Source organism: Melitaea cinxia, chromosome 8, assembly GCF_905220565.1.
Source record: "Melitaea cinxia chromosome 8, ilMelCinx1.1, whole genome shotgun sequence".
Classification (NCBI taxonomy): domain Eukaryota; kingdom Metazoa; phylum Arthropoda; class Insecta; order Lepidoptera; family Nymphalidae; genus Melitaea; species Melitaea cinxia.
This window is the reverse complement of record NC_059401.1, coordinates 1,380,299-1,405,008: the sequence shown is the minus strand read 5'-3', so window position 1 is coordinate 1,405,008 and position 24,710 is coordinate 1,380,299. Positions and strand designations below refer to the sequence as shown.

General features: G+C 34.7%; 1 protein-coding gene across 1 annotated transcript in view; it reads left to right on the top strand.

Annotated features, from left to right (window-relative positions):
* Window positions 1–24,710, top strand: part of LOC123655626 (dynein axonemal heavy chain 2) — a 78,386-nt gene that overhangs the window by 16,812 nt on the left and 36,864 nt on the right. Inside the window, exons 26-50 of the mRNA XM_045591386.1 lie at window positions 3,718–3,861; window positions 4,250–4,348; window positions 4,897–5,116; window positions 5,592–5,754; window positions 6,280–6,458; window positions 6,827–7,019; window positions 7,939–8,080; window positions 8,975–9,112; window positions 9,830–10,048; window positions 10,501–10,744; window positions 11,010–11,146; window positions 11,969–12,124; window positions 14,146–14,324; window positions 15,575–15,760; window positions 16,797–16,961; window positions 17,313–17,425; window positions 18,092–18,237; window positions 18,884–19,067; window positions 19,511–19,629; window positions 20,272–20,378; window positions 21,567–21,728; window positions 22,105–22,253; window positions 22,663–22,778; window positions 23,435–23,587; window positions 24,366–24,505. Coding sequence (XP_045447342.1) covers window positions 3,718–3,861; window positions 4,250–4,348; window positions 4,897–5,116; window positions 5,592–5,754; window positions 6,280–6,458; window positions 6,827–7,019; window positions 7,939–8,080; window positions 8,975–9,112; window positions 9,830–10,048; window positions 10,501–10,744; window positions 11,010–11,146; window positions 11,969–12,124; window positions 14,146–14,324; window positions 15,575–15,760; window positions 16,797–16,961; window positions 17,313–17,425; window positions 18,092–18,237; window positions 18,884–19,067; window positions 19,511–19,629; window positions 20,272–20,378; window positions 21,567–21,728; window positions 22,105–22,253; window positions 22,663–22,778; window positions 23,435–23,587; window positions 24,366–24,505 — 3,953 coding nt within the window. The remainder of the gene's footprint in view (window positions 1–3,717; window positions 3,862–4,249; window positions 4,349–4,896; window positions 5,117–5,591; window positions 5,755–6,279; window positions 6,459–6,826; window positions 7,020–7,938; window positions 8,081–8,974; window positions 9,113–9,829; window positions 10,049–10,500; window positions 10,745–11,009; window positions 11,147–11,968; window positions 12,125–14,145; window positions 14,325–15,574; window positions 15,761–16,796; window positions 16,962–17,312; window positions 17,426–18,091; window positions 18,238–18,883; window positions 19,068–19,510; window positions 19,630–20,271; window positions 20,379–21,566; window positions 21,729–22,104; window positions 22,254–22,662; window positions 22,779–23,434; window positions 23,588–24,365; window positions 24,506–24,710) is intronic.

Below are 24,710 nucleotides of genomic sequence, written 5' to 3'. Positions count from 1 at the left end.
TAGTAGCATTATATACTATATCTTTACACCTACCTGCTTTAAAAAGACAGATTTTAACTACTGAGCACTAATTTTTTAACTACACTAACTAACTAACTAACTAAGTTCTAAAATAAAGTAAAGCACAAGTTTTAAACTAAAACAAATTAACATCAATACAGGGAAAATATTTAAATATGGCAAGAAAAAAGTTGTCATCTTGTCATAGTGGGTGTGTTCCACAAAGCGAACGCAACGAAATGTAACGCCCTTTCTATCGTTCCACTTAAGGCCCATCGTTTTGAGCGATCTACGTCATAGATGACGTCAATGTTCGCGATCAAATCGCGCCCTTTTCATCTTCCCTCACAAAATATAGGTGGGTTAGAGATGGCTTTTATTAAAACGTGGTAGGTATTTAAAAAAAGAACTGTCAATGTAAAATTGTGAATGCTTATTCGATTCGGCAAAAATGCAACGATTCCCGGGAATCTTGAATATTTAATTAAGTTTTACTCCAATCCAGAAATATTTAATACCCTCACAGCTATTTATGATGCCGCCATATTGCGATTACACAGCACTCAAATATGCATTCCACCTATAAAATTCACGTCAACACGGAACGGCAATTTCAGCGATTGTGGATAATGTCGTGGCGGGCCTTTACCTTTAGTGGAACGCACCCAACAACAGTCGTCAGTCGTCACTCGTCTGTCGTATTTTTCGTCAGTGTCAAACTGTCAAACAGAAAAAATTATTAAGGTTATTTTTCTAGCCGGTTATTATTTTTGCTTAACACAAGTGTTAATTCCGCAAGGGTGCTAAAGCCAAAGAAGAAGAAGAATAACACAAGTGTTATAGTTGCTTGTATAAAGTGATAAAAATGAGTGAAGATGTGGTTAAATGTCTTTACGTACCCTTAACGAGTTTGGTAAGTCATTTAATTTATTTTAAATTCAAAAGTTTAAAATTATTTTATAGGTACTTAAAAGGTATTATATTCAATGAACAACTTGGAAATAGTATTGATACCATTGTACCCAATAGTAAATTGAGTTAGCAGAAATGACAAAACTTCATTATATTTATAGATAAATTACTAAAACTAATTTTGTCGCACATGTCCATTTAAAAAAAAGCTATCATTTGACATGAAACCTATTAGCTAGTGCACAATTTCGAAATCAACTTTAATCGCAACTAAAAGGCAGGAATGTGTTGCTTATATCTTGCTGAAAAATTGTGTGACAAAAGTTATTAAAATATGATCCATTCTTATATGATTTTGCATTAATAATATTAGCATCATAGGATTAAAAAGCACAATATACATTAATTTAGAATATACATTAATTTAAAAGTAATATTTGTGTGTATATTTATAAAAAAAAATAGTAATAACAGTTGGCTGTTACGTGTAACACAAGCATTAAATTCCTTACCATAGGAACAGACGACTGTGTGTGTACGTTATAAGATATTTATTTAATTATTATTTAGTTAGTTATTTATTTATTTTCATTCAGACTAGGATGTATGGATTATAGTCCTTTACCTTTCTATATAAATAAAACAACATTAATATATTTTAATTTAAATATTGTTCTAATGATATTTTGACAATTACTATTACAGAAACAGGCGGTCACTTTATTAGAAACACCAAAGAAACCGCACGATAAACGCTGCAAGAGAAATCTTGTCCAAATGCAATTAGATAACAGCTTGTATGAGACTGAACTTAGAAATAAGAAATGGAGAAACACTTACCAGATGGCTATAAGGCGTGCTATATACTCCCACGATTGGAATCAGCTACTTTATCTGTTAAAGAAGTCACCGATATGGGAGCATGCATCTAACAAGGGTGATGAACTACCTCTATATATAAGGGTATGTGATAAGTTTGATCTTTGAATGATTTGAATTTATTATAATAAATAAACCTAGAGATTTTGAGCATATAGTAGCTAATCTATGTACTGATTTTTTTTTAAATTTTCTTATGTATAGTCCTTGTCCTATTAATAAATTAAATGAAAAAGAAAAAAATTAAACGGTTCATCAACTGCTGGCTTTAAAATACACAGGCCGAAGACTGGCAGCAGCGTCTTCGGTGTGACAAAGCCAGCCCTGCGGTCACCAACCCGCCTGCCCAGCGTGGTGACTATGGGCAACACACATGAGTTCATGTTATTTTTAGCGTAAACTTGTGGAGGCCTATGTCCAGCAGTGGACTGTATAGGCTGTAATGATGTTATGATGAAATGGTTCGGAAGTTTATGCATCTACAAATATTAGCAATTCAGTTTTACTTAAATAGATATGTAGTCTGTGATTATGTATAAATGGGGCATTGCGTTGCCAAAATTAAGTTGCCAACTTTGAAAATAGTTGATCCTGTGTATGAAAAATGTGTATATAAAAAAATACCTTAATAATAAAATTATTAATGTGTTTTTACAGGCACTAACAATACTTCTAATGAATCATCCGAAAGCAAAGTCACAATCATTACTGAATGACTATCTGCACATGGTACTCTCTTGCCGTTCCGAGGAAGATAAAAAAGCTGTCTACAAAACTTTACTAACTTTACCAGATAAGATCGTTGGTAGATAGTTTAGTAAATAAATCAATAACTAAATTTTAGTTGATAAACTTATATGAGTTAGGAAAATATTGTGATAGTAAAACTTGATAATGTTATGTTTGTTAATATTTGTCATCATTAACAGGTTTATAATAAATTAATGTAAAATTGTAGAACATTTAAAATTTTTTTTTAACTGCTGTTACTTTTAGTATATCTGTGAATTTCTTAGTTGCTTGTTATTAGTACAAATTTTATAAGTACTAAAATAGTGTACCTTTGACCAGACTCACCTTGTGTTGTATTGTGAAATTGAGGTCTGTTCGGTATGTACACACCCTACTAGTAGTAGAGTAATTTAAAAAAAAAAAAACTGCCAAGAACCGGTTGTAATTTAAAAAAAAATGCAATTCAAATGTTTTTTTTTTGTAAATCATTTGCATAAATACATTTATGTATATGCTGTTTTTTGTTAATGAAACATAATTAAAGAAAATGTATTTGAAATAAATTCAATTTATTTTAAAATGTTTTTGTTATTCAATTTCTGTTTTTAGTTCACACTATGCCTTTTTAACTTTTTCAGACTTATAGTTAATACTTCATAAGTTCTTCATTTGCACAAGTTTCAATATATATTTTTTAAATTTATAATTAATATCATTTTATGTTGATAAAAAAGTTATTTAAAATATTGAAAATAAAATAAAATAAAAGAAGGAATTGACTTTTTTTTAAATAACTTATTTGTATCTAAAATTTTGAAATATAAAAATTTTAGTTTTTTTAATCTATAACTGTTCTTATTTAATTTTTGATTTAGTTAAAAGTTTTTGTTACTGTTGGAAGAACGGATTTTGGTCATAAATCGCGTGATTATTTTATATCAAAGGCGTAATTTACATATTAAAAAAAAAAAAAAATACAAAAGATGAAAAAATTGATTATAGGTGCGGAGGCGCATATATAGTATGTGCAATTATTGTTTATCATTAAAGTATTGTCTATATCCATAGTAATATTTAGTAATTTAATAGCTTCTTTACTTTATTTATAAACTTATAATCACTTCTTCTTTAACCCACTCTTTATTTTTGCGTATATTACTTATTATTACAATAAGTTCACAAATATTACTCCAGAACGCTTTGGGGTTGCCAGTAGCTAAAGCCATGATGTCCGACGATGGCGAGTGTATAGAGTGGAAGTATAATCTGGTGTTAGATGGTCCAGCAGAGGTGTGGCTTTTGGGCTTGGAACACACCATGAGGGTTGTTTTGAGAGAGGTAAGGTTGCTCTTTTTACATGTAAAATTGAACTCTATGTATATATTGTAGTATGTTTGTGGATTTGTTTATGGCAATATCCATGGTGGGGTCAGGTGGGGCAAAGTGGCGCATTTGCCCCACACGAATGTAATAATTGATATTTTAGGTTGGTTTAGAAAAAACCTCCGCAAGCTACCGCAAGTTATTAAATAACTGAAAATCAAAATTAGAACATCGATTTTTGATTCTAAAATGGTCACGGAATCGCTTTATTAAGAAAAAAAAAATACATTTTCTGTATAAACTTAAGAGATATATATGTTAAGGTCCATGCTTGTCCTGATCTCAGTTCTGAAAATAACATCCAATTATCTTGAAAAATGTAAAAAAAATAATACATTTTTAGCAATTAATATTAACTCGAGCTGCATTAAGAAAATGTCGTTATCAAAGAGAACAGTGGATCAATGACTGGCCGGGTCAGCTTGGAATCACGAGCAGTAAGGTTAATACAGTTTTAGTTTAACTTTTAAATTTATACTATCCAAAACTCGTGCGAATAATTTACACTAAATAAATAAAAAATTTACCAACCGTCAATCATGTTGACGTTGTTACAAAATTAAAGCCGTCATATATATTATTTTAAGAATTAATTAATTTACAAAAAAAGCGATAGTATTTTTTTTTTGTTGTGGATGCCGGTATAGCAAGCGATTATCTATAAATGATATATAATTTACGAGGAATAATTGTGAGGTTTTTTATAACAAGGGAGGTAAACATCTTAGCGTATTAATATATATGATGTGAATTTGCTTTCCATAGAAATCGGTCCGGTATTGTTTCATAGGTACAAAAAGAGTTGTAGAACTCACACTTTGGTAAAAAAAAATGATATCTCAATTTAGTGCCTATGGTCAATAATCATATTTAAAAAAAAATTGGTGCAACCGAAAAAAAATATGGCTAATTTGAAAAAAAAAACACCCGAGTAAACTTTTTTAAAAACATGTCGATCAATTGATAGTTTTCAAGGAACTCCTCTTATAGATCCAATGGACTTCCGATTGTACTAGAACATTATGTCGCTGCGAGATCATGAAAGAAAAGAAACCGTTAAAGAAGTTGCGCAAGAAACAGAACCAGATCCTCGCCACTTTACAGATGATGTCCCGGAAGGAGATTACTAAGATATTGCGTTGCAAAGTGAACGCGTTGTGTGTGATTGAGATACATTCTAGAGATACTGTGGATAGGCTGTATAAAATGGGTTAGTCTTAAATTATTGTCCAAAAAATGTACTGGAGTAGTGTTTAATAATACTAATTATGGAAGAATTTAAGAGAAAACTGGATTAATTTATTTTTGTCGGGGTTTTCTGCTATTCTCCAGTTAGGTATGGAACTAGTGTATTGTAATGCTAAAGATTAATTAACGCTTTATACTTAAAAATCTCCAGTTGTGTGAAATCCTGTGTAAATGATGTGAAAGGTCAGGAAACGCAATTGCACAAAATGTGACAAGCATACAACAAAGATCTGGCTTTATAAACATCTGTTGTGATCAAACCCGTGGCTGATAGCCCAGCAGTCTAAGTAGAGCTAAACCGACGTCGATAAGTAATAGAGAGCGTTTAGTGTAAAATTTTTGTATCAAAATCCATTTTTTTTTCTATTTTGGTAAATCAGGCAAGTGAAGATTTGGCTGCTAGAAACTGGTTTTTCAAAGTCCATATATACTTGCAGGGTGTATGTCGGTAACAGCGTTCGAATGGTTCTCTCAGCTAAAATTTTACTGGGATAGAGAACGCGAGGACTGCTATATCAGGCAGACTAATACGAACTCGATCTACACGTATGAGTATATTGGCAATTCTGGTCGTTTGGTCATAACGCCACTTACTGATAGGTATGGTAGCATACATACATATATGATTAACCGTAGAGGACATAAATTATTATTTATGATAGTCAACATATATTTATACAAAGATAAACTTAGATTACCAAATTGAACGATCTAATTTTTTTATACATCTAGATCGGTAAAGAAGCGTAAGGCTGACCTGATGGTAAGCGATTACCGTAGCCGATAATCACGATGCTTGACGTACCTCCAACCCTCTCAGAACCTCTGGTCCTTACTCACCCCAAGAACAGAACATTATTTGAGAGCAGTATTATTAAGCTTGGATGTCCAGAAGGTTCAGGTACTGTCAGGTGCTTCAGATTTTGAGCAGGATATATCCTGATATGTCCAAACTCAACTATTTTTTTTTTACAACAGCTTAAAAATTAATGAAGTTAATATTTTACTTACATTATTGTCGCTGACTAATAAATCATTCCATTGGCGATGTGAGATTATAATTTCAATAAAATTAGAAGCACTGGTTTTATAAGAATGCTAAAGTTGTCACCTAATCTTTCTCAGATGTTACATAACACTGACAACAGCGTTACATCTATTCCGAGGTGGTAGTCCTCAAGGTCCAGCTGGAACTGGTAAAACGGAAACCACGAAAGATCTCGGCCGTGCGTTAGCTAGATGGGTGGTGGTCACTAACTGTTCTGATGGTCTCGATTATAAGTCCATGGCTAAGTGTTTTGCAGGTATGTAATAATGGCTATAGAAATTATTTCGTTATTCGATGAATCAATCCGCTTAATTTAAATACTGATCTCTAACTGTTCTCTCTCTGAGATCTTTAACTGTTTTTTCAAATAAATGTTTAAAATACTTTTCAAACTATTTTGAGCTAAAATTTGTCTTAAGATAATTTCACTAAATATTCTGACCAATATTTTCATCATACAGGTATTATGTTGTATTGTAGTTGTCTATATTCTTATATAAATCGATTGAAAATGGCATAAGTAGTTAGAGTAAAAGTAGAAGAGAAATGGTACACTATACCTTTTCTCAATTATTATTTCGTATCATTCCCCTAATCTTTTAATTGACCTTTTGTTTCTAAAAGGTATAGCCCAAAGTGGTTGTTGGGGCTGTTTCGACGAATTCAATCGAATCAATATCGAAGTATTATCGGTAGTGGCTCAACAAATCCTTGCAGTACTTCTGGCGTTATCTCTAAACCAAAAGCGATTTATGTTCGAAGGTGCTGATATAAAGCTTGATGGGAATTGTGGAATCTTCATTACTATGAATCCTGGGTATAAATTGTTTATTTGCACGATACGTAGTTTTTCAGATGTTACTCAGTGTTCTAGAACATTTCATATATTTTCTCTATATCTGGCAAGTAAGCACCGTATATTTTGTCATAAAACACTTATTATGTTTTACTATTGAATTATGTACTTAGACAAATATTTTTGTGTAATTATTTGAGTGTACGCCTTAAGAAACAGTACAAGGCTTGTAGTATGATAAATTTTGAGAAGTAATACAGGTTTTTATGTGTTAAAAAAGAACCCTGAGAGTAAAATTTTACCGTGCAACTTCTCCTGTAAGAAAGAGACAAATACATTTTTAAGTATCACGGACTCGTTTTTACGGAGTAAACTCCAGTCACGTATTGGAGCCGACACACGTACTACTTATTTTTTAATGTATAACCTAAAACTAATAACACATGACATAAACTATGTCAACTCCCAGAATTTCCTATTTTTTTTAAGATTAAGAAAATTTTAAAGTAACAATTTAATGAAGCAGAATAAAAAAATAAAAAAAACCATAATAGAATAATTAAAAAAAATGAAAGAACATTTCAGCAGTATTCATTTTTAAAATACACCTGATATTCTTAAGTTTCGAATAGTCCTGCAAAGAAAATAGGGTCACTACAACTTTTGTGTTTACGTTGGACCAATGATCGACGTAAGATTGCCGGTGTAGGCTGGATGAGGATTGCGGAAAAACCGCGATGTCTGGCGCGAACTTGGGGAGGCCTATGTCCAGCAGTGGACTGCAATAGGCTGAGCTGACTAACTGACTGACAACTTTTTTAACGCGATTCACTCCTTCAAAAACTCTTTCTACTAAAGTATCTATCGTTTTTAAGGAGTGAACTCTAGTCGCAAGTATGAGCTAGTACACATTTTTTTAATATTAATAAATTTATTTTAGTTACGCTGGAAGAACAGAATTGCCGGACAATTTGAAATCGATGTTTCGACCTATTGCGATGTGCGTCCCAGATTCACTTATCATTGCTGAGAATACTTTGTTCTCCGATGGTTTTACGGCATACAAGATCAATGCGAAAAAGGTACACGAAAGCCTTAAGTATTTAGTAAATGAATTATATATCTTCTTGACAATTGAAAACATCCTTCCTAGACTATAATGGACTTTGTTTTAAAAAATTTTTTTTTGTTTATGCTTCTTTGCTTTTAGATCTTTTATAATTATACTCTATACAGAAAATCCTATGAGACCTGCATCAGTCTCAATGGTATAAATTACGCGTCTATCATTGCTCTAGTTTAAAAAAAATGTCCTTTTTAACCGACTTCTAAAAAAGGAGGAGGTTACTCATTCGACCATATACCTATATGTTTTTTTATGTATGTTCGGGAATAACTCCGTCGCGTATGGACCGATTTCGATAATTCTTGTATTGTTGGAAAGGAGATATTCCTAGTTTGGTACCATTATAAGGAAACCAGGATCTGATGATGGGATCCCAGAGAAATCGAGGGGAAACTTTCAAAAATCGTAAGGGTGACCAGTAAATTTAATCATGTTTTGATTAAGTACTATAAAGCACTACTATTTAATAAAGGTCTGGAGTCGATGTGATGATGGAGAAGAAAGATAGTCGAGGGAACTCTTCAACTCTCGAAAATCGGCATAACTTTTTACTGGGTGTACCGATTTTGATGATTTTTAATTTAATCGAAAGCCGATGTTTATTATGTGGTCATAATTAAAATTTCATCGAGATCTGATTACAAATTCTGGAGTAATCTTTGATCTTGATACGCATTGTATTTACTTGAATTTTTTTTCGTCTACCTACGTTGTATTACTTGTCGATATAATTGAAGTCGGTTTTTCTTCGTTTGCCTGCAAACAATTATTAATATTGCATTCAATGATATTTTAACAAAATCGTTACGTTACATTAATTCATAAGGAAGTAATTGCTATTTTCCTGTAGGTGTTCACGTTGTACCAACTCGCAATGCAACAGCTATCAAAGCAAGATCATTATGACTTCGGTCTCAGATCGATGGTCGCATTGTTGAGATACGCCGGAGTTAAGAGGCGAGCATATCCAAACTTGCCAGAACAGGAGGTGAGTCGTATTTCTGCTAAAATCTTAAAAATCATTTATTAGTAGACAATTTGAATGCCATAAATTCAGAATTGGTTAATAATTGTAATAACGAAAATGTATAAGTCCCAAAAAACATCTCGTTACTTCAAAATTTTTTAAAACTTGCGCTGCATTTAGGTCATCTTGATTATAAATGTTATCTGTACGAGATATACGAGTACATAGATACATGTAAAATATATTATACTAGCTTTTACCCGCAGCTTCGCTCGCATTGAATTTTTTTTTAAATAAAAAGTATCCTACGTTACTTCTAATACCTCCAAAAATATGAGTACAAGTTTCATGATGATCGGTTGAGTAGTTTTCGCGTGAAAGCGTACTTAACAAACAAACTTACATTCACATTTATAATATTGGTAGGGATAATATATTACGGGTTAGAATAATCTGCTTATCTTGATGAAAAAATTAAATTTTAATCTTATTGCACTTACCAAGCTATACTGATTCACCTTTCTATCCAATTACCAACTGTCGTCTACGGAGATGTAGTCTATGTAAATAATTTGGGGTATAGGTTACTCAATTCGCCAAAATTTTTTTATAGTCATGCGTTTTCTATAAATTTTTGTTCTATTTTGTTACCTAATTCTGAATATATTGATCTATAATTTAAATAATATATCTCAAATACTAGAAGTATAATTTTTTACTTCTTATTGACGTTCAAAGATGGTGATCTTAGCAATGAGAGATATGAATGTCGCTCGCTTAACCTCTAAGGATGTTCCTTTATTCGATGGTATAATGAGAGACATATTTCCTGACGTGGAAATACCCACACTTGATTATGAGATGTTGGAAAACGCCATATCTGCGGAAATGAGGCAACTCTCTCTGCAACCAATTAGGGCTGCTCTGCATAAAGTGATACAGACTTATGAGACAAAGGTTAGTACATACAACATTAGTTTTTTGACTCCAGCTCTTTTCTTTTTAACCTTTAAACTTGAAATTTGTTTCAACTTTTTTCTTCTTTAGGTTTTAGTTTAGATGCTATCTTTAGGTTCGTATTTCGATTATGATACTATACTAATATTTTAGAAAGTGTGCACTTGTGGTCAAAAATTTTATTTCATTAGATATTAAAGATGAAATTTAACCTAAGCCTTTATTTTTAGGCAGGAGACACACAAATTAAAATTTTGTTGTGTATTTTTGTTAATTATAGATTTGTCTCTAGTCTATCGGTTCCATTATTTCTTCTGCTTTTTACAAAAAGTCTATTCCTGAGACTATCTTCGAAAATTCGTAAAATTAAAGAAAATTTAGTAAAACTTAAATAGTAACGGTGTTAAAATTGAGTAATCTGCACGTTCCTGCAAATGGAATACTTGTTCCAGAACTCTCGCCATTCTAGCATTCTCCTCGGCGATACAAATACCGCTAAAACGGTTTCTTGGAAAATGTTAGCCGCTACCCTCAGTCGCTTGCATCGAGAGAAAGTACCCGGGTTCGAAAACGTGCAAGTCTATCCGATGAATCCGAAGGCTCTGACGCTAGGGGAATTGTACGGGGAGTACAATTTGGCTACAGGGGAGTGGAAGGACGGTGTTTTGTCGTCCATAATGAGAACCACTTGTCAAGGTTAGTGTCTTGTGAGAATGTCGGATAAATTTTTATCATCTGATTTGTATGTATATTTACTGATAACATTTCTTGTTATGTAGTGTATATGTACTTACATACCCAATTTTTCCTTTCTTTAGACCCATTTAGTCACTATTACCATTTATATTAATTCCCTAAATGAGTATCTTTTGATAACCCTGCAATTAATATAAATTTTCTTGTCAATTTGTAATTTTGTAAGTGTTAAGGACACTTTTGAATGTTATGATCAATTAATCAGATGAGTCTCCGGATCAAAAGTGGATAATTTTCGACGGTCCAGTCGACGCTGTGTGGATAGAAAACCTCAATTCTGTGATGGATGACAACAAGTTGCTTACATTGGTCAATAGTGAGAGAATATCTATGCCTTCTCAGGTGTCTGAAAACATTGATTTATAAACAAATACCTGATGTTATGTACTGTGTGGCTACGGTACTAAAGAATATAGCCACCCCCACTCTTTCCGTGGGTGTCGTAAGAGGCGACTAAGGGATAACACAGTTCCGCTACCACTTTGGAACTTAAAAAGCCGACCGATGGCGGGATAACCATCCAGCTACTGGCTTTGAAATACACAGGCCGTAGACGGGCAGCAGCGTCTTTGGTGCGACAAAGCCAGCCCTGCGGTCACCAACCCGCCTGCCCAGCGTGGTGACTATGGGCAAAACACATGAGTTCACGCCATTTTTGGCGTAAACTTGTGGAGGCCTATGTCCAGCAGGTTAAGAAATTGTCAATAATTAGAAAAGATATCATTATGCAAAGAAAACTATGTGTTAAGATCCATGTACCAAAGTCATGACGATTTCATTATACAAATGAAAAATGACATTGGCTATGAATATGTTAGAAAACAAGTTCAATACTAATTATTGGCATGCAGGCTAAATATTTACCCTTCCAACTGTACCTCAGAAAACATCGACTTCACCTGATGACAAGCAAATACCGTAGTTTATAGACGCTTGCAACACCAGAAGTATCGCAATCGCGTTGCTGATCCTATCCCCAATTCCCCAGGAATTCTGGTCACCTTACTCACCAACAGGAACACAAAACTGCTTGAAAACAGTGTTATTTAGCTGTGATTTTCTGTAAGGTCGAGGTCTACCCCAATCGGGTTGCTCCATATTTTGAGCAGGAATTTTCCTGCTGTGTCCTACGTCATTTGAAGGATATTTAAATAATATTTTTAGGTTTCATTGCTAATAGAGACATTAGATCTAGCCGTCGCCTCACCCGCAACAGTATCACGTAACGGTATCGTCTACAATGATTATAAGGACTGGGGCTGGTGGCCCTTCGTCAATTCTTGGCTTGAATCTGTTTCTGATTTGGAGTATAGAGAAATGGTATGGATTGCTTCATGTATAACGTTTTAAATATTTATTACATGTAAATTAAGGAATTGTTTTAAATGTCTTAAATAAATAAGACGTAGAACCTGCGACAAAGCTAAGTAGATTTTGCATTTAAACTTATCTTTGTAATATCTTTTTACCCGACTGTCAAGGAAGGGTTATGTTTTTCGCGCGTATCTTGTATGTATGTATGTATGTATGTATGTATGTGTGTATGTATGTAATATTCTTTACTACCTCATATTTCCAGAACCACTGAACGGATTTACATAATTGAGGTATCGTTAGGTTCGTCTTAGCTGCCCAAGTGTTCTTAGATAGGTGACATTAAAAAAAATCAAACATGGCGGCTGCGCGAAGCCATTGTAGTTAATGAAAAAAATTTTTTTTCTCGAATACTACAATATGGGTATCAAATTGAAGGGCACAATACAAGGATTTTAAAAAGGTATATCATGATTATTATTACCGTAATATTAATAAAGAAATACAATATTAAATTTTAAAAATGTGGACTGCTCTTTCCCACGCCTATACCATGCCAAACTCGCCTCCTAGGCGACGATCAACTTCGGGGTGTAGCTTTTCTAATAAAATACAATAGTTAAAAAAACATACAATTAAAATTACAAATAAAAATTAATAAATGTCACACCAATTTACAATTACATTAATAAAATCAATAACAAATACATAATACCAAATACAAACAAATAATTTTAATAATAATTTCATTATATTAAAACTAATAGTTGTTGACTTAAGCAGTCACCTATTTGCTAAAGGTCAGGCTTACGTTGCTTTGAGCAGAGTGAGATCTTTCTCCGGGCTTGCTATCAGTTCTCTTGACCCTAAAAAATTACTTAATCAACCACATGATGTAAACTGTTTTAATGAATTGAACCGATTACGTCATTTGTCTGACTAAAAAGACATAAATAAAATAATAATTAAAAAAAAAAACAAAAAACCCGCCTGCGTGAAGAACAACTAATAGAAAATCAACTGAAAAAGTTGGAACAAGATAAAAATTTAATATGCACACAAAGTCAGCGAAATAAATAGAAACAATATCAAACATTTTGAGCTGTACATTTAAAATATATTAATACGGTAGTCCTTCGAAACTTTATGCAATGTCGTAGATAATATGCAGTCGGAGGCATGAAATTGAAGGATAAGTCATATCATTCGCCCTTTGTGCATGTCTCCGACTGCATGTTATCTACGACATTGGATAAAGTTTCGAAGGACTACCGTATTAATATATTTTAAATGTACAGCTCAAAATGTTTGATATTGTTTCTATTTATTTCGCTGACTTTGTGTGCATATTAAATTTTTATCTTGTTCCAACTTTTTCAGTTGATTTTCTATTAGTTGTTCTTCACGCAGGCGGGTTTTTTGTTTTTTTTTATTGATTGTATTATTGGAACCTTATTTGTTCAATGTTATCACTTATATTTTTCACTTATATTTTTTTTTCGACTATGTCAGCAAATATACATATGGCCGACATTAGACACACAGATCTCTGGCCGTCTTACTTACTACAGGAATATTTGAGAGCAATCTTATATATAAAATTCTCGTGTCACAATGTTAGTTAAAATACTTCTCCGAAACGGCTGGATCGATTTTTATGAAATTTCGTGTGCATATCCGGTAGGTTTGAGAGTCCGGTCACCATCTATTTTTCATATCCCTAAGTTATAAGGAGGGGATTAAGGGGGTTAATAATATGGCAAAACAACGTTTGCAGAGCCAGCTAGTATTATTATATATTTCGGGGGAGGAAAAAATCACAAAACATCACAAGAAGGGGAGGGGGATGAATTGAAATATCACGTGTATTTATTTTTCGTTCGCGATTTCCAAACTACGTCTTACGTATGATTGAAACATATGACCAAGGGGTTACAAACATATAACCGTTATTAATAGGGGGTTAAAAAGTTGCTAAAACATCACGTGATCACTGTTTGAATTAATGGATAACCCCTATGGAGCAGTTACGTCGCCTGTTCGCCGGCACATTGTCGCCAGTGCTGGAGCTGGTTCGCAAGCTACGCGAGGGCGGCAGTGTGCGTGGCCAGCAACTATCGGGCGTGCGAGCCATGTGTCGTCTGCTATCACGTGTCGCCCCGGACCCACCCGATGAGACCTTCGCTAAGATGAGATTTCTCTTCGCGTTAGTTGACAGAATTTAAAATATGTCAAGTATAAAATGTATGAAATAAAAATCAATGCAGAATAATGTAGTTCTTATTTCTACTACTACTAATACTAACCATGTGATTAGGTTCTAGAGGTTATTTTATTTATTTATACTTTAACGCATAATTACAATAAGAACATTAAAAAGAAAAAAAAAACATACTGAACTTATCACTGATAGTGATTTCTTACAGATAACCCGTCTACAAAGGAAACATTTGTAACATATGACAGGCACACGGTGCAATTTACAACAATATACTTACCAAGTAGCGATACTTTAGCGTGTGAAGTATGATAGAAATTAGGCTAAATCTACGTTAACATTTTATGTGGACTATTTTGCTAGACTATTATTTAGATTAGCGTTTTTTCTTTGTCAAATGGGTGTGTAATTACTAAAATTTGTGTAGAATCAAAAATTATAAGTTTTGGATTGTTGTGATTGCATTCTATTCCAGAAATTTTCGTCATTTGTAGTAGCGTTTCGAATATATTAATACGCTAAGGTTAAGATGTTTGCCTCCCTTTTTAGAAAAAAACTCACAAATACACTATATAAACTATATATATAGGTATATATAATTTTATAGATAATTGCTTGCTCTACCGGCATCGACAATAAAAAAAATATTATTGCTTTGTTATTGTAAATTAATTAATTATTAAAATAATATATATAGTATGACGGCTTTAATTTTGAAATAACGTCAACAAGTTTGACGATCAGTACATTTTTCATTTATTTAACGCGCTAGTAGATTATTATTCGCTCGTGTATTGCTAGCCACCAATTATTTGAATTAAGGATTTTGAAAACATCTATAGTAATAGATATGTGACGCCGCGTTGGCGCAATGGTTACAGCCATGGATTGTACCTGTTGCGCTGGCGGTTGAGGGTTCGATCCCCGCACATGACAAACATTTATATTGGCCATTCAGGTGTTTGGCGTGGTCTGGGTATTTGTGCAATACTTGTGGTTCTCCCCACCGTGCCTCGGTGAGCACGTTAAGCCGTCGGCCCCGGTTGTTATCATGTACACATAAAAGCGATCGTTACTCATAGTAGGGAATATATCCGCCAACCCGCATTGGAGCAGCGTGGTGGATTAAGCTCTGATCCTTCTCCTACATGGGAAAGAGGCCTATGCCCAGTAGTGGGATATTACAGGCTGAAGCGTAATAGATATGTTATACTAATTATGTGGTTTATTTCTCGTAGGATGATATGGTCAGTATGTGCAACATTGGATGAAGAGAGTCGTCGTAAATTAGACAACTGGGTGAGGGAACACGAGGGACTGTTCCCGCTGAAGGACACAGTATACGATTACTACGTTGACGAGAGATTGAGAGAGTTTAAGCCCTGGGAAGACAAACTGCCAGATAATTGGAGATATAATCCAAGGTTAGGCTTTTGAATTTCCTGTCCTCTATTGTTTTCTTAATGTTTACGCGAATTTCACTCATAATGAAACAAAATTAGGGAATTTACATTTGACAGTCCTTTCGCGACCAGTGTTGCTGTGAAGTATCCGATCCGAAACATCAGGCATAAAAAAAACTTAATAAACCGCGATGAAATCCGAAAAAGTTATTTCATTATAATTCCTGTCCTTTGTTTATTGATAGGCTTAATAGGAATAAAATCAGTGATCGAGCAAAGCGTTATTTGCGTTTTTGATCGTAAAAATAAGCTCACGACGAAACTAAAAATATACATATTAAAAATTATTATATCACCCATAAAAATTTAATAACTGTTAAGAAAGAGAGGAAGAGAAATTGATATTAGAATCAAATTTAACACTTTTTGAAGTTCTAAACATTTTTTGAATATCATATCAAAAACTGACCGCTCCATCATCATTACAGCCTAAAGAGTCCACTGCTGGACATAGGCCTCCACAAGTTTACGCTGGGCAGGCGGGTTGGTAAGCGCAGGGCTGGCTTTGTCGCACCGAAGACGCTGCTGCCCGTCTTCGGCCTGTGTATTTCAAAGCCAGCAGTTGGATGGTTATCCCGCATTCGGTCGGCTTCTTAAGTTCCAAGGTGGTTGTGGAACCTTGTTATCCCTTAGTCGCCTCTTACGACACCCACGGGAAGAGATCGGGTGGCTACATTCTTTAGTGCCGTAGCCACACAGACCGCTCCAGCTGGGTTCGAACCCGCGTCTCCGACTGACCGTGTCGGCGCTCTAGCCAATTAAGCTATGGAACGATGTACCCGCTAGATCGAAATTTTTTTGACTTTTTGAAGTTATCTTTTGGCGCGTTAGGAAAAAATTATGAGAGTAAATTTTTACGATACGCGCGCACACCGTTACAAAAGCCAACAGCCTGAAGTTGCTAGTCAACGAAGAAGTTAGCAACGTGAAGTTAGCTAGCTAATGAAGTATAACGTCTTACGTGCGTACATAAGTATACACACGCTTTTTTTTACAGTCTAGGTTTCCATACAATATTGGTTCCAACGGTGGACTTTATTCGAGTACAAATAGTTGCTCTGGAAGTTATTCGAGGTGGGCAAGGAGTTCTGGTGGGGGGACCCACAGGATGCGGCAAGAGTTGCTTGTTGTATGGCACGCTGGCCGGATTGGATCGGGATAGGTGAGTTTGAACCTATCTTGACACTGTATCTCTTATATATCTTATATATTTTTCAAAATCATGCTTAAAAATACATTAATAAAACATTACACACACTAACATGTATTTGACACACACACACACACACACAGAAACACACGTATATAATTTGTTGACACATGCGCTGTTGTAGGAAATTAGCAAGAAATTCACCTTGGATTAAGGAACTGACCTACTTCTTTCCTACTTACATACTCTTTTGTTTATTAAGTCTGTGGTTAAATTATGATCGAATTTCGACCTCTGTGCGACAACTAAGTACTATTTCAAACAACATATCAGCAATCCTGAGATTTTTTGGTTATACTTCAGATATAGCACACAAGTGATCAACATGTCTGCGCAGACCACAGCCGCGAATGTCCAAGACATCATAGAAGCTAGACTCGAGAAGAGGACGAAAGGAAACTATGTGCCCGCTGGGGGTAAATTGATTAATGACCAAGATTTTTAAAGTAAAGCTTTTTTACGTACGCTTGACTTGGGGCGTAAGCTGGTGAATGCGTGATGAGAGCGTTACGGAAAATGTGTCCGGACTGTTATATCCCATTTTACAACGTAGTAAAAGCTTCATAAGCATTTATATTATACACAGTATTTTTCCTTTACTTTAATCACTACTCAGCAATTGTATTGTTCCTTTTCTTCGTTAATATTATTTTAATTTTAAAACAGTCAGTTAAACTCAGAGCCCCGAGTAGATCGGACATCAATTAAAGTTCGGAAGTCAATTATCCAACATTGTGTCCAATCTTTTGAATAAAGCAGTTAGCGGTGTAGAGTAGTTTTTTTTAAAAAAGACAGACAGGGTCAGCATCCTAACAGGACGAGGTGCACACATGATAACAACCGGGATCGACAGCATAACGTACTCTCCGAGGCAGGAGACCCACAAGAACTAACAATCAGAACGGAAATAAATATTTGTATAAACCCAAATATCCACTCCGAGCGTGAATTGATCCCGTGACCGTCGGTGTTTGGTCGCCGCTGACACGGCATACGCACTATTACCCCAGAGCGGTCATCAATTTAGCACTATTGAAAGCCAATAACCAAAATAAAATAATAAATTAAATTGGTATAACCAGGTAAGAAGCTAATAACGTTTATGGACGATATAAATATGCCGGTCCGGGATGAGTATGGTTCTCAACCACCATTGGAGCTGATACGTCTATGGTATGACTATGGGTTCTGGTTTGATCGCCAGAAGCAGTGGAGGAAGAATGTTAAGGTAAATGATTAGTAGAAATTGGAATGATGGGAATTTTAACTGAGCTAGGGCCAGCAGAAAATTTCCTGATTAAAATATGGAGCAGCCCGACTGGGGTAGTACCTCGACCTTACAGAGGATCACAGCTAAATAATACTGCTTTCAAGCAGTGTTGTGTTCCTGTTGGTGAGTAAGGTGACCAGAGCTCCTGCGAGGATTGGGGGTAGAGTCAGTAATGCGATGTTTCTGGTATTGGAGACGTCTATAAGCAACGGTTATCGCTTACCATCAGGTGAGTCATACGTTTGTTTGCCGACCTAGTTATATAGAAAAAATTCTCCTTAATTGGGTACTTAAAAAATAAATATCTGTAAATTTTAGCGTATTGTGGTTTTAAGGGTCATTGTACTTGTAACAAGTACTGTAGCGATTATACAGAATCACATACATTCATCGTGTAATATATTCACAAACCTCATATAACTGTACTTTTAAACACGTGTAAGTGCATATAGGCTTAAAAAAGGAAAGGTTCTCACTGCGACCATATTTTTTGGGCGTGTTCTTTCATAGCTTTTGCAGTTTTTACTAGTGTTTGTCGTGTGGTCCCGTTTGAATGTTATTGAAGTAGGCCAATAGAATTTATCATGTGGGTCATGGTGGTCAGGACATGGTGGTTTGTGGTGCGGCGGGCCCAGCGGGGGGTGCTCGGTCCCCACTACCAGCTCGGCTGCTATCTCGCTTCCATGCTTTCTACCTTCCCTCACCTTCACACGGACAGCTGGTCAATATCTTCGGAACCATGCTCGACCAGCATTTGCGAGACTTTGATGAGGAGACCAAGACGCTTGGTAAGCAGTCTTTGTAAGCTTGAGATATTGGTACTAGATTCAAATTAGCGTGTCAATATCTTTGTGACCGTGCTGCACCTTGGGGAGACAAAGATTCTCGGTGAGATGAACAGTTTTCGAAAGATGGGATATTGTCGATAGATTCAGATTAGCTTGTTAACATCCTCGGCGCCAGCACAATGGGGATACAAAGACTCTTAGTAAGACAATTTACTAGCTTACTGTTTGGAGATTGTTATATTGCCAGTAGATTAATATTAGCTCATCATATAATAATATAATCTAATAATATGATATGATCTCCAAAAAGTGGAATTTCAGCCCAATTTAAATCTTTATGAATCAATTTCAAACAAGATTTTTTTTTATACAACGAAGTAGTAAAATTGGTATTTTATTTGTAGATACTTTTTTTTATTGATTATTTTGTTATTAATTCTCAGGAAAAATAGTTCTGACAGCAACTATAGATATGTTCAACAATATAGTAGCGAAGCTACTGCCGACACCCAGTAAGATGCACTATTTGTTCAATTTGAGAGACATATCAAAGATATTCCAAGTATGTTTTAAATACATTACACGTTAAATCTAATTTAGATGTTTATTTATTGAAACTTCACATATTATAGAATAGATGTAGCCGATGATTGATTGGCAACTAAAAATTTATTTTTAAATATCGTTCCCAAAAAAAGCAATGTATCAGATTTTATAATCAAAATTATTCAATATAGGTTGTAGCTGATTGCCAAGTTATATCAATGTTTGTGATACTAAAATAATGTTAAAGATTTCTAGTTCATAATAGCTATGCCCGCGACTTCGTCCGCGTGGAATTTAACAAAAAAAAATATTATTCAGTTCGCAGAGTAACAAAATAAAAAAATAAAAACTAAAATAAAAGTAGCCTAAGTTACTCCAGCCGTTACAGAGATTAGCCGGAACAAAAAGACAGACAGATAAAATTGTAAAAAATGTTATATTGGTATATGTACCGTGTATCCATGTACATTTAGTGAAAAGCGGTTATTTTAATATTACAAACTGACACTCCACTTTATTTATTGGTAGAGATAACCTTACGACTGTTTCCGGAACTAGTATGAACCGAACTTAAATATCAATGTGTATGGCACGTATTTAAACGCAGATAGATAATAAAGTTAGGAAAATCACATAAAGAAAATAACATAATTTTTAGGGTCTCTTGAGAAGTAATAAGGATTACCAGAACACGAAACCGCGCTTCCTTCGTTTGTGGGTTCACGAGTGTTTCAGAGTTTTTAGTGATCGGCTCACCGAAGATAAGTTAGTTGATATTTTAATTATAAGTCGTTAGGATTATTAGTTAATATTATTTATTATTATTTACAAGTTTAAAGTCGCTCAGCGAGAAATGGAACGGGCTATGCTTGTGGTTTCTCTCAAAGATAAGATTAGAAATGAGACTATCCGCGAGAGAACGAAAGTAACCGACATAGCCCACAGAGTTAGCAAGTTGAAGTGGCAGTGGGCTGGCCATCTGTCTCGCAGGACCGATGGTCGTTGAAGCAGACGGGTCCTGGAGTGGAGACCGCGTCTTGGCAAACGCAGTGTGGGACGTCCTCCGGCCCGTTGGACCGACGATATACGTAAGATTACCGGTGTAGGCTGGATGAGGATTGCGGAAGACCGGGATGTGTGGCGCGAACTTGGGGAGGCCTATGTCCAGCAGTGGACTGCGATAGGCTGAGCTGAGCTGAAGGATTATTATTGCTACCTACTTAATTATCTCCTTATGTGATATGACCTTAATTCTTTCCTTCTTTTTTTGAATAAATTTGATATCAAAATTATTAAAAAAAAGAAGGTAAATAAAGTAATTTTTCCAGTCATTAACAACAACTAGAGATGCGTGGTAACTTTTTTCTTAGATGGTAGACTGATATATTTTATGAAAGTATTGAAATATCATTTTAACTATCATTATAATCATTACAGCCTATACAGTCCACTGCTGGACATAGGCCTCCACAAGTTTACGCCAAAAATAACGTGAACTCATGTGTTTTGCCCATAGTCACCACGCTGGGCAGGCGGGTTGGTGACCGCAGTACTGGCTTTGTCGCACCGAAGACGCTGCTGCCCGTCTTCGGCCTGTGTATTTCAAAGCCAGCAGTTGGATGGTTATCCCGCCATCGGTCGGCTTCTTAAGTTCCAAGATGGTTGTGGAACCTTGTTATCCCTTAGTCGCCTCTTACGACACCCACGGGAAGAGAGGGGGTGGCTAAATTCTTTAGTGCCGTAGCCACACAGCACATAATACAAAACGTTAGTATCAATCCTGTACCATCCATTTGTCCCTTTATCTACGATTGATGGTATTTACTGTTTAGGGGTATTTTTATTTTAAACGAATTTCTTGTCACTTTCTACATATTCTAAAATTCCGAGTTAAATATCATATAACCCTGTCTTTGCACAAGAGGACCTTAATTCATCTGTTATCGATTTTAGAGATCGTGACTGGTTCATGAACCAGATGGGCGACATGCTGGGCAAGCACTTTGAACTAACCTTCCACGCCCTCTGCCCGTCCAAAACTGCACCGATATTTGGACATTTCCTCAATCCTTTCGAAGTTTATGATGATCTTAACGATCCTAATGCTTTGAGAAAGTGAGTAATTGGTTTTGAAGTATTACATGTTATTTTAATAGATTTTCAAGAGACTATGCATTTATTAGCAAGATTTGAAAATATTGCCAATTGTCTATAGTATTTATATAAAATATCTTCCTTGTGGTTTAAAGTTTGATAGACTGTGAAAGTGAATAAAATTACATGTAAAACTAGGTATATAAACTGTTTAAGTGTTATAAATTTTAACATAATAAATACTAAACATGTACTGGTACGCGTACCCGCAAAAATAAGAAATAGTTTTCTAACATAAGCTAAATGTTTTCGCGTTTGCTTCGTTATTAGTACGAGATAAAGTTCATTTTCCTGTGAATTGGGTCTAAAAGCCAATTTATTTGACCTTTCTCATCAGATATATTTCCAATCAAATGGAGGAGTACAACAGCTGCCCAGGGGTCGTGAAGATGGATTTGGTTTTATTCAAAGATGCTATTGAGCATATTTGCCGTATTGTTCGCGTTATATCACAACCACGCGGACATATGCTCTGTGTTGGAATAGGTAACATTATCACCATTGTTTAAACAATATTTACTTGACATTCTTGTTTCTGCCTAGATATTTTAAACTTTGAGATGAACGTCCCTATCATACGGTGTCATCTTTTAATTATATTCCTTGATTTACTTTAGCGACTCCATCGGACTACTTGGTTTGTATATCACCAAGTGTTAAGATTTTGGATATTCTCATAGCCATCGGGGTTTTAGCATTTAGCAAATCTTCTGCTTATATGTTGCTACTTAGCAGTAAAACCTCGACTATAATTGGTTCAAGTGATGTTCAATTTATATAACAATTGTAAAAATGTATTTCAATAAAGTTGTTTTCAATACGAATTTTATAACTTACTTTCGAAACCCTTGTTTTAATTGAAATAACTTCAAATATACAATATGAATAATTGTAGGTGGGTCTGGTCGACAGAGCTTGACGCGCGTAGCGTCGTATATCTGTGAATACAACTCATACCAAGTTGTAGTGACTAAGACTTACGGGATTAAGGATTTTCGAGAAGATTTGAAGGTCATTTTTTATTATTTACTTTATGTATTAAACTCATCATTACATAGTATAAAACAAAGTCGCTTCCCGCTGTCTGTATGCTTAGATCTTTAAAACTAAGCAACGGATTTTGATGCGGTTTTCTTAAGTAAATAGAGTGATTCCAGAGAATATATGTATAATACATGCATAATATAGTAGTAAAATTGTACAAAATGTTCTTTTGGTACATGTATCGTGTATACATTCATATGCATTTAGTACTTATAAGTATGGATAGACCAGCCTAGGCATTTAAAAGAATTAACGGTTAGAAGTATTTTTTCACTTTATCTATATAAATAAAAATGAATGTTGCTAGCCGCATAACTTGAAAATGGCTCGACCAATTCAGCAATTTTTTCTATGTTTCTTAAAGCCCACGGAAGGTTTTAATACAAAAAAAAAACAAAAAAAAATTAATATTAACTGTTGATAGAACGAAGTCTGTCCGGGAGCTAGTTTATAATATTTTTATTTGTTAGTGGTTGTTAACCCAATGTATAAATTTCTGTTATACATTTCTGAACTTTAATTTTGCGGTAGTATGCTATAACAGCAATATTCCATTGTAAATACAACATTTTTTTTATGTTTTTTTAAACATTATAAATATTATTAGACTACCTTCCTTATAGGCGTTATACACTAGCTGTGGTGTCGACACCAAAAAGACGACATTCATATTCTGCGACACTCAGATAGTTGAAGAGACGTTTACTGAGATCGTGAACAATCTCCTCAGTAGTGGAGAGGTCACCAATCTGTATAAGGCCGATGAGTTCGAAGATGTGAGTAGCTTAATTATTCGTCTAGAATTTTCTGGAAGATGTAAATGTTATTTTACCTTTAAGTTCTAGAAGATACATGATTTAAAAAATAGTATAGAGTCGATCCGCCAACCCGCATTATCCGCCAACCCGCATTGGAGCAGCGTTGTGGATTAAGCTCTGATCCTTCTCCTACATGGGAAAAGAGGCCTATGCCCAGCAGTAGGATATTACAGGCTGAAGCAAGCATACAATCAATCGATCGAGGTGATTAACTTAGAAGAGAATTCAGTCGACTAAGTAAGAATTAGGTAATTTTTATTGTAGCAATTACTTGTCAAATAAGAGTTGTAGTTTCTGAAAATTTACATTTTTGTTGTTTTACAAAAATTTTGATTATTTTTATATTTACCTTTAATTATGTACTAAAAGTAAGTATTTATTGAGGTAACCTTTTCGAACCAACTGAAAAATCAAAGTGATTGCACAATGTTTGGGTTAGACACCCATATATCTCAAAATTAAGTGCTGGAAATCAAAAAGATAAAAATATTGAGCATCATGTTATAAATCTGGAGCAGATCCCCAAGGTAAAGAAACTTTACAGCAAATCACAGCTAAATAATACAACTTTCAAGTAGCGTTATGTTCTTAGGGTAGCCTAGGATGGGGGGGGGGGGGTAGGCTCGGCAACGCTCTAGCAATGTTCCTGGTGTTGCTAGCTTCCAGAAGTTACTACATCCGCTTGTAAACTTGTTTGTCACTCTAGTGATACCAAAAAAACAACTAAATTAAACAGATAAAACAAGCATTGGAGAAGCCGATGAAAGCAGCGAACTTACTGCAGACAAACGAATCCGTATACTTGTTCTTAGTGGAGCGCGTGCGAGCCAATATGCACATTGTACTGTGTTTCAGTCCGATTGGTGATGAGTTCAGGTAACTTTTGCAGATTAAATAATGTAAAGGTATCAAAGTAATTTTTTCGATTGATTCGGAATAGTCTGTACATATATATATATATATATATATATATATATATATATATATATATATATATATATATATATGTCTAACGTATGCTTTGGGCCACATTGTGATTTTGTTAATATACTCTTAAGACAAGCCTCATAATTAACATATG